This window comes from Eurytemora carolleeae, unplaced genomic scaffold, assembly GCF_000591075.1.
Source record: "Eurytemora carolleeae unplaced genomic scaffold, Eaff_2.0 scaffold390, whole genome shotgun sequence".
NCBI classification, from domain to species: Eukaryota; Metazoa; Arthropoda; class Copepoda; order Calanoida; family Temoridae; genus Eurytemora; species Eurytemora carolleeae.
Window position 1 is genome coordinate 207,970 of NW_019396376.1, and position 13,645 is coordinate 221,614.

The following is a 13,645-nucleotide window of genomic DNA, read 5'->3' on the forward strand; positions in this document are numbered from 1 at the left end:
GGGACCTCACGTGACCCCAGGGAAGGTTTATGAATGATCAAAATTTTAAAAATTTGTGTTTTAAGTTTTTTATTTTTGAAAATTTTGAAAATGCGCAAAAAATATTATGAAATCCGCAAACTTTTTTTGTTTTTGTTTTATACTGTACAAAGAGAAGATGTTCAGAGATAACGCCACATTTAAAAATTGAAATAGAAGATGGGCGCAAAGCGCCCTAAAAGCCTAGTATATATATATATTCCTCCATATTCTGTCCACCTAGAGAAATCAGATTACATATATATATATTCCTCAATATTCTGTCCACCTAGAGAAATCATATTATACATATATTATATTATAAAGATTTATTCACACACAAAGATATAAATACATATATAAATGGTGTAGTTTAAATTTGTCTAAATAAATTTTTTTTGAAAATACAGGTTTCCAAAAGATCAAAACAGAAAAATGTACATTCAAAACATAAATATGTACCAGTATATTTATAACATAAATATGTACCAGTACAAATATAACATAAATATGTGCACTCAAAACCTAAAAAAATTGAAAAGAAAAAACTGTTTGTTTCTAGAATATAAAAGAATATAATAAAGATGTCTGCAGACTTTAAGAGATAATAGTATAAACTCCTTCATGACTATAACACTTGTAAAGCTTGGGTTTAATATTTTTAATCCCAAACACTAACATTACCAAGATATTTTACAATGTCTCGAAATACAAATATAAAATTTATGATTACAAACAAAAACAAGTAGTTTTAGACAACTCTGGAAGATAGGCATTAAATATTTAGACAGCTTCGACTTTAAAGTGTCGCAACGCCATGACCTTTTAGTTTAAACCGCCATCTTATTCATACTTTTTTGTAGCCCTAGGCCTATGCAATTTAAAATTGCTTGTTTCCTACTTAAGTTTGAAAGGAACGGAGTATTTACCAACATATTCTGTTGACTGGTTGCCAGAACAACTCTTGTATCAGACACAGTTTTAGCCATTATATTCCTCCATATTCTGTCCACCTAGAGAAATCATAATATATATTCCTCCATATTCTGTTTTATTCACACACAAAGATATAAATACATATATAAATGGTGTAGTTTAAATTTGTCTAAATAAATTTTTTTTGAAAATACAGGTTTCCAAAAGAAAAGAGAAAAAATATGCAAAATTATGCACAAATAGAAAACATTGGTTTTTACTCACTACATAACATATTTATCATTTCAGTTATTACGTAATCATCGAATCCTTCAACATATAAATTATTCATTCTTGTATTTAAAAGTTCTTGTAAAACCGGAACTTTCCATGCAATCAAAATATTTCAATTGTTTCTTAACTAACATTTTACTAAGATCCGAAGGATTTACAGAACAATCATTTGCAATAGAAAATAAATTTCTGCCAAGAACTGTGTTGAGGTCATTTTTACATAAATTAGAAAGAAATCTAATGCAAAGCTTAGAACTTGCTTCAATAGTCTCATATTCTGTACACCTAGAGAAATCATATTATACATATATATTCCTCCATATTCTGTACACCTAGAGAAATCATATTAAATATTTATATTTCTCCATATTCTCTACACCTATAGAGAAATCATATTAATTATATATTCCTCCATATTCTATACACCTAGAGAAATCAGATTAAATATTCATATTCCTCTATATTCTATACACGTAAAGAAATTAGATTATATATATATTCCTCCATATTTTATCCACCTAAAGAAATCGGATTATTTGATATTCCTCCATATTCTATACACCTAAATAAATCAGATTATATATATATTCCACCATTTTCTATTCAACAAAAGAAACCGGATTATTTGATATTAGTTACTTTTCCATGTGCAATTTTCCTAGCGGCAACTTCCAAAGCCTGTTCTAACCGTAGCGCTCGGTTCCCTAGCCCGTTATAACCGTAGCGCTCGGTTCCCTAGCCCGTTATAACCGTAGCGCTCGGTTCTCTAGCCTGTTATAACCGTAGCGCTCGGTTCCCTAGCCCGTTATAAATGTAGCGCTTGGTTCCCTAGCCCGTTATAACCATAACGCTCGGTTCCCTAGCCCGTTATAACCGTAGCGCTCGGTTCCCTAGCCCGTTATAACCGTAGCGCTCGGTTCCCTAGCCCGTTATAACTGTAGTGCTTGGTTCCCTAGCCCGTTATAACCGTAGCGCTCGGTTCCCTAGCCCGTTATAACCGTAGCGCTCGGTTCCCTAGCCCGTTATTACCGTAGCGCTTGGTTCCATAGCCAGTTATAACCGTAGCGCTCGGTTCCCTAGCCCATTATAACCGTAGCGCTCGGTTCCCTAGCCCGTTATTACCGTAGCGCTTGGTTCCATAGCCCGTTATAACCGTAGCGCTCAGTTCCCTAGCCCGTTATAACCCTAGCGCTTGGTTCCCTAGCCCGTTATAACCGTAACGCTTGGTTCCCTAGCCCGTTATAACCGTAGCGCTCGGTTCCCTAGCCCGTTATAACCGTAGCGCTCGGTTCCCTAGCCTGTTATAACTGTAGCGCTCGGTTCCCTAGCCCGTTATAACCGTAGCGCTCGGTTCCCTAGCCCGTTATAACCGTAGCGCTCGGTTCCCTAGCCTGTTTTAATCATAGCACTCAGTCACATATCCCATTCTAGGCGCAGCGCTTGGCCCTCCTTGCAGACTGCAGCGCCTCCCAAGGCCGAACCTAACCTTTGGAAACACTAGGAGGTCGTCCTCGGGAAAATACCTGACACCGATTATTTATATTTATATTTCAATAGCTTAATTAATAGAATAAATTAAAAGAAAACCTTTCTTCACCCTGGTGAACAAGTTTTTAGTCTTGAATATGACTAGACTGAAATCTGTTAAAATGTTCAATTTAAAAAACAGTTAGATCCATAAAACTGTGGAATAGTAAGATGACTGTTAGACTTTAGTTATCATTTAAAATAGTCCAATATAAACAAAAACGTAGTGTGGAGTAAAAACAGACCCATTTTACTTGATAAATTGATTCTTAGCTCGTTTACATGATAAATGATAAATTCAAATGCACAAAAATTGCTTAATTGTCGTCTTCTTATTCCACTATGTTAAGGGTTTCACCGTATACATTGTATTACCTTGTTGAACTTTCTTCCCTCAACTGGCATTTGTTTCATAATGTCTTCACTGAATATTATAATTGTATAATAGTTTGCTATGATGTCTGTTTGTCCGTTTGCATAAAATAAGATTAACCGAACATCCTCAAAATTTGTGTGGCAACTCACATGGCAGAGTTGTCAATCGTTTTTAAAAACTATCGTTTTTTATTTCGGTTTTTTTTAAACGATTGTTTCGTTTTATAAGAAGACGATAGTTTTGTTTTTATGAAAAAAAACAATAGTTTTTTATATTTTAAAAACAATCGATTTAAAAAATGAATTTTAGCTTTGTGTTAATAAATTTCAATTTTTTGTTCAGGAAGATAAGTTTATAAATATGTTATATTATAAATGTTTTTTTATTGAGATAAATATCCTCAATGTTTTCCGACTCAGATTCTCCGACCATAATAGTGTATTTTGTCTTGAAAAGGTCATCGTTAACGGTCAGAAACAAAGAGTCGTCGTTAACGATCGAAAAAAGAAACGGTCGTTTATAAAAACTATTGTTCGAAAAAAACTATTGTTTCATTTTTTCTTTGTCGTTTTTAAAACAAAAAGATCTTTTCTCAAAAAAGTGAAAATGATTCATCTCTAACCCCCAAGAAAGGTTTATAGATGCTCAAACTTACAAAATTTGTCTTTACAAATTTTAGATTATTATTTAATCCGCGCACTTTGTTTTTGCTATTGTTTTATATTATACAAAGCGAAGATGCCACAATTAAATAGAATGGAATAGAAGATGGGCGCAAAGCGTTTTAAAAGCTTAATAGCTCTAAAAAGAAATAGTTAAACATTTGTTATGTTTAAAAAGGCAAAAAGAAATTGAAAGAAGAAAAATAAGGAAAAGTGAAAACAATACAATTTTAGTGTATTATTAGAAAACACTTAAAAATTTGTTTTCGTAATTGTGACTCATTGGAAAAGAACATAACTAACAGAAATTATAATTTAAAAAGTCCCAGCGTCAAATTGAATTTGATGTCAGATTGAAATCTTTCATGTTTTAGTCTATAGCTCCTCTCTCTGAAAAGCTATAATGAGGAGTGCGTTAAATAAAAAAGTCACAACGCCGTTTAAGAAAGGAATTGATGCTTTACCACAACCTTTGATTTTCTAATCAATATATCTTTTTAACCTTATGTCGTCGACCTTAGATATTTCAAACTATATATTTTGTTAATTCATTTAATTTAAGTTTGAAATATTAATCTTTTACACCATCAGGTTGCAAAGTGATTAGAATAATTAAGTTTGTGGTAAAATTTCCATTCCTTTCGCAAAAATGTCAGATTAATTATTTCCAGGTTTTATCTTACCTGTTAAAAATAGGTTCTAAATACAACCAAGACTCCTGGCACCTCAACCACGCATCCAGAATATCCTTAAAATCATCTTGTTTGTATGTAATAAAATTAAATATCTATCTTAGTAAACCCAAACCTTGTAAATATATTTTCGTATTTGAATGCGCTCACCGCTACGTAGTATCTTTAGTAATAAAAGTTAGTTCGATGTAAACCTAGTCTTATTAAGGACAGGAAGAGAGTATATAGAGTTAGTTGTGAACTTTGTGTACTTAAAGTTGATCCGGAGAGACTGACTTTATTTGTGACATGAATTTTGTATTTATTTTTGTAAATAATGGGCCGAGAAATCCGTAATTGATCTTAAACCATGTCACGTGGATTTAAGGGTTCTGTTAATATTCCAGAAAGCTGTGACTTTCGATCACAATTTGTCCTATTAAACATAGTTCTTTTGCCTTATTTCTTAAACACCTGTTTGCCAGTATATACGTTTTGAATGAAAAGTATGAAACAAAAAATCCATACGTTTAAAGATTGTTCAGCTACAGACCAAAGCACGGATGATTTCAAATAGAAGAAACTGAATGCCTCTCACTCTGGTTAGTCCGGGGTGATGTAAACGTAATTTCAATGGACTCTCCAACTATAGAGCGGTACGTTCTATCCTTTACATCACTCTTAGTCTTCATGGCAGAAATCCGCATGTCATATTGGGCTTGAAATGATAATTTTTTAGCTAGAAAATGAGAATTGAAATGATTAATTTTTAGCTAAAAAGTTGAGGATTGGCATGATGAATTTTTAGCTAGTAAAATGAGGATTGAAATGATTAATTTTTAGCTAGAAAAATGAGGATTGAAATGATGAATTTTTAGTTAAAAAATGAAGATTGAAATGATACATTTTTAGCTAGAAAAATGAAGATTGAAATGATGAATTTTCAGGTGGAAAATGAGAATTGAAATGATAAATGTTAAGCTAGAAAAATGAGGATTACTTTTGTATTTGTATTAAGACAAAGGTTTAAAGGTTACTTTTGAAAATGTCACTTTATGATTACAAGAAGTTTCATAAACATTCCCTTTATATATACTGTATGTAATGTACTGATTGAATTTGGCCAATATTCCCTTTAAATTCTTTAAACAAAGTTAAGTTTCTCCAAATTTAGCAAACTATTGGATTTCCTGAAATTTCCTCCTGGTCAACTCTAATGAAATTTAGCCTTGGGCAAACACTTGAAACTTTAACTACTGTTGTTTAACAAGTTGTGAAACTGCAAACAGGTTTATCAGAAATATAAACACTCAGATATAGGAATCATCAGTTTTCAAACTTTTTCATTTTAAAATAATTTGTGTTCTTGTCTTTAGTTCAGTTTTTGGTTATTATACTTTCGTTCTTTTTAATACTACTGTTATAAAAAAGTAGCCCTAGACGCACTTAGTTTAAAAATTAGGGCCAAGCATATTAACATTTCAAACATCAGAAGTACATTGTACAATCTAAATAAATTCGTCAAGCTTTGCATCTCACAAAAGTAATTCTGAATAGAAAACAATTTTAAGCAAACTCGGTGGAAAATGGTGAAATTGATATTCTGAAAAATCTTTGGCTAATCCAGCATCACCTAGCAGACAATATATACACATTATACACAGTATACTTTAGTATATGATCATCCAGCATCACCTAGCAGACAATATATACACACTATACACAGTATACTTTAGTATATGATCATCCAGCATCACCTAGCAGACAATATATATACATTATACACATTATACTTTAGTATATGATCATCCAGCATCACCAGCAGACAATATATACACATTATACACATTATACTTTAGTATATGATCATCCAGCATCACCTAGGAGACAATATATATACATTTTATACACATTATACTTTAGTATATGATCATCCAGCATCACCTAGCAGACAATATATATATATATATATATACATATTATACACATTATACTTCAGTATATGATCATCCAGCATCACCTAGCAGACAATATATATACGTTATACACAGTATACTTTAGTATATGAAAGAAAAAAATAGAATAGAATAGAATAGAATAGAATAGAATAGAAAGGAAAGGATAAGAAAATAATAGACCTGGATATCATCTACTCCTGCAAGTATGGATACCCCGGACTCTCTGTAGGCCTGACACTGAAACCTAGATTTAAACCTTGCTCATCATTGATATAATAATATTTATAGAGGTTTTCATTGATATCAGAATATTCATAGAGGTTTTCATTGATATCAGAATATTCATAGAGGTTTTCATTAATATCAAAATATTTATAGAGGTTTTTCATTGACATCAGAATATTTATAGAGGTTTTCACTAATTTCAAATTATTTATAGAGGTTTTCATTGACATCAGAATATTTATAGAGGTTTTCAATAATATCAAAATATTCATAGAGGTTTTCATTAATATCAAATTAATTATAGAGGTTTTCATTAATAACAGAATATTTATAGAGGTTTTCATTGACATCAGAACATTTATAGAGGTTTTCATTAATATCAAAATATTTATAGAGGTTTTCATTGACATCAGAATATTTATAGAGGTTTTCATTGACATCAGAATATCTATAAAGGTTTCCATTAATATCAAAATGTTCGTAGAGGTTTTCATTAATATCAAAATATTGATAGAGATTTTTATTAATAACAGAATATTCACAGAGGTTTTCATTCAGAATATGATGATATAAGATGTCCGAATAAATGAAGTATTCGAAAAACTTTAAACATTTTTAATATTTACTTGAATATATTAATTTCTGTAAATTTGTCACGGTATTTTTGTTTTGTTTTACCCCCTTTAATAGGTTATGATTATTTTGTATAATACAGGGTTATCCACAAAGGATAAGAAAGTAAAGACGACCTGAAACTCATATAATATGAAAATCCCAAGATTGAAGTTAGTCTTCTGCCTTGAAAACAGTCGTTTACTGGCTTATTTTATGATTTAAAAAAGAAAGAAAGAAGTTTACAGTTGCAAAATATTGTGAATACGCGGAATTAGACACTATAAATTAGTACAGTCGTCTATAAAGTCTCATCCTTGGTGGGTAACCCTGTCTAACCTAACATTCTCCCATTCTCCCTTCATCTTAGCCATTGCTTTCTCCAGGGAGAACTCCTTGCTGGCAGAGTTAGAGATATCCTGCAACCTTTCTCCCAGCTTGTGAATACCAGCGTCTAGGAAAAGGGAATATTAAAGGGAGTGTAAACCAGCATCTAGACAAGGGAAATATTAAAGAGAGTGTATACCAGCATCTAAAAAAGGGAATATGTAAGGGAGTGTATACCAGCAAAGAGACAAGGGTAATATCAAAGGGACTGTATACCAGCATCTAGACAAGGGAAATATTATAGGGAGTGAATATCAGCATCTAGACAAGGTTAATATTAAAGGGAGCGTATATCAGCATCTAGACAAGGGGAATATTAAAGGGAGTGTATACGAGCATCTAGACAAGGGGAGTATTAAAGGGAGTGCATACCAACGTCTAGACAAGGGGAATATTAAAGGTAGTGTATACCAACGTCTAGACAAGGGGAATATTAAAGGGAGTGTATACCAACGTCCAACAACTTTATACAACTGGAATATTAAAAAGAGTGTTTAACAACACCTACGGCAAATTGGCCCAACTTTTATCAAATCAGTCATGCCAATTATTGTACCTTGCGCAGATGAATAGATTTTAAAAGACCTAATCTGTATCTAAATGGAATTTATTAAAATCATCAGAACAAATAGATAGAAATTAAAATCAACATGTATATATATTTACATTTTACCAATCGAACTTAATTATGCTTTTAAGAAATGATTTATAATATATCTTAATAATTTACCAATCATGTTTGAGAGAGTGATATCTGCACCGTGCTTAACCTGCAAATAATTATTTAGATGACAGATGAAAGGGATGTTCGCGAAAAATTAAAGGGAGTATAGGCTGATAACGAATCTAATTTGATCGATCAATTCTAATCTTACCATTATCTGTTGAGTAGAGATGTCAACGATAGTGCAACGTAACGTAAAATGTACGTTTTTGTACGTTACGTTACAATAATGTGTAACGTTTGGATATATTCTATATAACGTGAACGTTAAACGTTAACGTTATAGGAGCTCATACCTAACGTTAACGTTAAACGTTAACGTTAGAGAAGTATACCCCCAACGTTAGCGTTTTGTGGAAATATAACGTTATTTTTCTAATATCTACAACTTTTTTGACCATAACGTAAAGAAATGTTTTGTTTCATTTTTTAAACATCAAATGCAAAAGCGTAACGGAACTTACTGTTTTTTCAATAACATTTACTAAAGCGTAACGTTGTATAAGGTATTCAAGTGCAGAAAATTCATTACGTAACGTTACTATATACCATAAAATTTCAAAATGTGCAACGTAACGTTTCAAACGTTAATACTTTTGATGAATATTATCGTAACGAAAGCTAAAATCTAGAAAAATCAAAACGTTGACATCTCTACTGTTGAGTCTATAAATGGCACAAAACGTCTTATACCTAAAAGTTAACGTTCATACAAATTTACAGAATTGCATCTTTCAACTTAGATCGTAAATAATTCAATTAAAATTATAATTAATCATTCAAAGCTGAAAACTTTATAATGGGATATACTTAATCCCGATTTGTTAATTAATCTGGAGATTAATAACAAGAGTAGTGCAAGCTATATTTAATCTGGAGATTAATAACAAGAGCAGTACAAGTTATATTTAATCTGGAGATTAATGAAAAGAGGAGATCAAGCAATGATATCGATATCCACCATTCAGCTCAACAGATATAACCTAAAAGTGTCCAATGCAATTGGATGAATTCATAAAAGTTGATATTTTATAACATTTTTTTGTTTTTGTTATAGACCCAACAGATAATATTAAATTTAGTAATGATCGATATCTAATTCGATTCGATATCAATCTATACCCCCTTTTAATTTTTCGAGAACACTACCTTTAATAAGAAAATAAAAAAAAGGATTTTTTGTTTTAAAATAGTTTGATTAACAACTTCTCAGTGCACTCTCGCCCACACTAATAATGAACTTATCCAAAACCACGAATTTCTGATGGTTTTTTGGCGGATTTTTTGCTTTTATTTTGTTGCAATTTTAAAATATTACACTGTAGTTACGTGTAGTTAATGAAAGACAACTGTTACATTAATTAATTTTTTTATCAAAAAAAAAATTAGACCGAGAAAGTTTTAACATAACATTGTATGAAGTCTGCCCTGTGTGTTTGCATAATTGTGAGCTTCAAGAAAAAGTTAGTAAAGTTTGCAACCTGGAAACCAAGAGTAAAGTTTGTAACCTGGAAACCAAGAGTAAAGTTTGTAACCTGGAAACCAAGAGTAAAGTTTGTAACCTGGAAACCAAGAGTAAAGTTTAAANTAAAAAAAAAATGGAAACCAAGAGTAAAGCTGTAATTCCTGGAAACCAAGAGGAATATTTGTAACCTGAACACTAAGAGTAAAGTTTGTAACCTGGAAACAAAGAGTAAACTTTAAAACCTGGAAACCACAAATAAAGTTTGAAACCTGGAAATCAAGAGTAAAATTTGTAACCAGGAAACCAAGAGTAAAGTATGTAACCTGGAAACCAAGAGTAAAGCTGTAACCTGGAAACCAAGAGAAATATTTGTAACCTGAACACCAAGAGTAAAGTTTGTAACCTGGAAACAAAAGGTAAACTTTAAAACCTGGAAACCACAAATAAAGTTTGCAACCTGGAAATCAAGAGTAAAATTTGTAACCTGGAAACCAAGAGTAAAGTATGTTACCTGGAAACCAAGAGTAAATTATGTAACCTAGAAACCAAGAGTAAAGTTTGTAACCTGGAAACCAAGAGTAAAGTATGTAACCTGGAAACCAAGAGTAAAGTTTGTAACCTGAAAACCAAGAGTAAAGTATGTAACCTGGAAACCAAGAGTAAAGTATGTCACCTGGAAACCAAGAGTAAAGTATGTAACCTGGAAACCAAGAGTAAGGTATGTAACCTGGAAACCAAGAGTAAAGTATAAAATCTGGAAACCAAGAGTAAAGTTTGTAACCTGGAAACCCAGTTCTTGTCCCATCTGCTCCCAATGCCTCTCTCTTAAACCAGGATTACAAATTGTCTCTATTAACAAAGATCATCAAAAGAATGAAAACAGAAAAAAGAAAACAAAAATAACAATTGATAATTATAAAGGTTCGAATACATTTTTAGACTTATCCAGAACACTTATCTAGAACACTTATCCAGAACACTTATCCAGAACACTTATCCAGAACACTTATCTAGAACACTTATCTAGAACACCTATCAAGAAAACTTATCTAGAACACTTATCCATAACACTTATTTATAAAACTTATCCATAACACTTATCCAGAACACTTATCCAGAACACTTATCTAGACCACCTATCAAGAAAACTTATCTAGAACACGTCCATAACACTTATTTATATAACTTATCCATAACACTTATTTATAAAACTTATCCATAACACTTATTTATAAAACTTATCCATAACACTTATTTATAAAACTTATCCATAACACTTTTCCTTAACTAAAATCCACATCCCGAATGCTATGCTAATCGCTTCTCCATAAAAATATCCATATCGCTTACCCAGAACAAAAAGATGAACATTGAACTTCTCTATCTTAGATCTGACCGCATCTGCAATCCTCCTGGGAGCTGGAGAATCTAAATTCAATATTTTAAAATGATATTTTAGCGATAAAATCATTTTTCTGACCAAATGTATGGTTATTTTCTATATTAACCTAGATTATTGTTACCAATCATACATTTAATGCTCATGATGAAGGAAGGCGGAAGGGGGGGGGGAATTGTTTAAATGTAAGGAACTAGGCTGTCAGGGCGTTTCGTGCCAACTTCTATTTCAATCGAAAACATATTGTGATGTACACAACCGACCACCCTATTAATTAATTAATAGGGTGGTCGGTTGTGTACATCTGAGGAAGCTTCACCTCTTAGTTTCCATTCTCAATGAATATAAGCTTTAAATTATCAATATACTTTATATACTACTGTTAAAAAAGGTAAAATATGTACTTTAAAACTCTCATCATATTAAATATTATGTTTTACATAAATGTTTAAAAAGACCAAGTTGTTTTTATATTGAATGTTGCAGCATATTGTATGTTTGTGTTTATAGAAGAAATAAAGTCCTGGAAAATGGTTCCCTTTGGATTATAGGTCTCTAGGGACACTAGGCAACCAATATAAACCATTTTTCCGGCCACATAACCTTAAACCCACTCCCCTAACCCCCCCTACACTCTCCGCCCTCTTCCTCTTTTAAATTATGTAAGGTATTATCTATGTATTCAGTTCCATGTCCAACAGCGGTGACACTTCCTAAATTTTAAACTTAAATTGTGAATAACTCGAGGTTACCTACAAACAGTCCAGGGTTACCTACAAACAATGTCAATAACTCCAGGGTTACCTGCAAACAATGTTAATGACTCCAGGGTTACCTGCAAACAATGTTAATGACTCCAGGGTTACCTGCAAACAATGTTATGGACTTCAGGGTTACCTGCAAACAATGTTAATGACTCCAGGGTTACCTGCAAACAATGTTAATGACTCCAGGGTTACCTGCAAACAATGTTATTGACTCCAGGGTTACCTGCTAACAATGTTAATGACTCCAGGGTTACCTGCGAATAACTGTGAGAGATCTGTAGAGTTCTTAAACATTTGTGTAACCTTCAGCTTGATGGCTGGACTATCAAGTGATCTAAAAACAAATTTAAAAATAGAATTTTCTTGGTTAGCAATTAATATATTAAGGTCTTCCATGTGTTTGATCTAATTTCTGAATTCAGGTACTCATGTCCCTTCATAAATATATTGTTTTTCGAACTTTTTTATTTCTTGCCAAAATTAATTTTTGAGGGTTTAAAGGAAAAATGTTTTACTTGTTTTCTGTGATATTTCACTTTCAAAATAATTTACTCTCTTTCAAAAAATTTTACAAAAATTGGCAGCAATGCTTAAAATGCAATATTTACGTTCAAGGAAGGTACTAATGTAAGGAAAGCTATTTCAGAGGTGTGCGCATTTTTTGTACTGCAGTGTACTGTCTTTGTGCGGAAAGGTAAACACAAGACGGATGTCACAGCATGACATGAAATCAAAATTCACAAAAATAATCTATGAAATATTCTGGTCTTTAGAAACTATTATGTGAATTTTCAAAATTATCAAAATCATATGCTTTTATCTTCCTCGGATACTAGACGAACACTGATGCATCTATTCTTGTTTACAAATTCCGCCTAAAGAGAACTGGTTTCAATATGTACGCAGAGTATACGCAACTACAATTAACTTACCTTGCATTAGTACCTTGCGTTCAAGGAACTTAGTTAAATAAAATGTGTATGTTTACACATTGAGCCATAAATTAAATGATACCTCAAACTAAAATTAATAATGTTTGAAATCTCTACTGTAGAATTGTAAAATAAATCTATCCATCAATAATGTTCATTAAAGATCTGGTCCGGCCTTCTTTCAATTTTTCTATTTCCTTTTTCTAAGTTGAAGGTATTATATAGGTCTGCAGAGAACTATATATTTGCCAGATATCCAGAACCAGACAACTTTACTCCAGATATCAAACTTCTTAAAACAAGCGGCTCAGATAAGAAACAGTAGGGGGCCTCACATATTTAATGTAGCAAAAAACGCTTCCTATTTTACAAATATAAAACTGCTTCACTTTAACTTTACAGAATTTTCTGGTTCTTGTGGGACTAAGTCACAATTCAGTTTTAAACAAAGAGCTTTCTAATATAAAGAGTAGGCATTGGAATTTATACGAAAACTAGACGCCTGAATTGGGTTCAAAAAGAAGCCATAGAATGTCGTCTTGTCTATAATTTAAAAAGATTTAAGGACTTTTATAGCAAAATTTCCATCACCAAAAACTTGCGGGTTTTTTACGTAATTTACCGTTACAAATGCATAACTTTATAATTTTTTAGATAAACTGGTAATTTCCTAGTATACGATTTTTGGACCCCCCCCCCCCTCCTATCAATTT

General features: G+C 31.9%; 1 protein-coding gene across 1 annotated transcript in view; it reads right to left on the reverse strand.

The window, feature by feature from the left end:
* Nucleotides 1-13,645, reverse strand: part of LOC111702011 (dynein heavy chain 3, axonemal) — a 127,605-nt gene that overhangs the window by 112,044 nt on the left and 1,916 nt on the right. The window contains exons 2-11 of the mRNA XM_023473529.1: nt 12,255-12,334; nt 11,185-11,262; nt 10,616-10,683; nt 8,376-8,415; nt 7,598-7,712; nt 6,602-6,665; nt 6,451-6,483; nt 4,476-4,540; nt 3,130-3,178; nt 948-1,031 (exon numbers count right to left, since the gene is read on the reverse strand). Coding sequence (XP_023329297.1) covers nt 948-1,031; nt 3,130-3,178; nt 4,476-4,540; nt 6,451-6,483; nt 6,602-6,665; nt 7,598-7,712; nt 8,376-8,415; nt 10,616-10,683; nt 11,185-11,262; nt 12,255-12,294 — 636 coding nt within the window. The 5' untranslated portion in view covers nt 12,295-12,334. The remainder of the gene's footprint in view (nt 1-947; nt 1,032-3,129; nt 3,179-4,475; nt 4,541-6,450; nt 6,484-6,601; nt 6,666-7,597; nt 7,713-8,375; nt 8,416-10,615; nt 10,684-11,184; nt 11,263-12,254; nt 12,335-13,645) is intronic.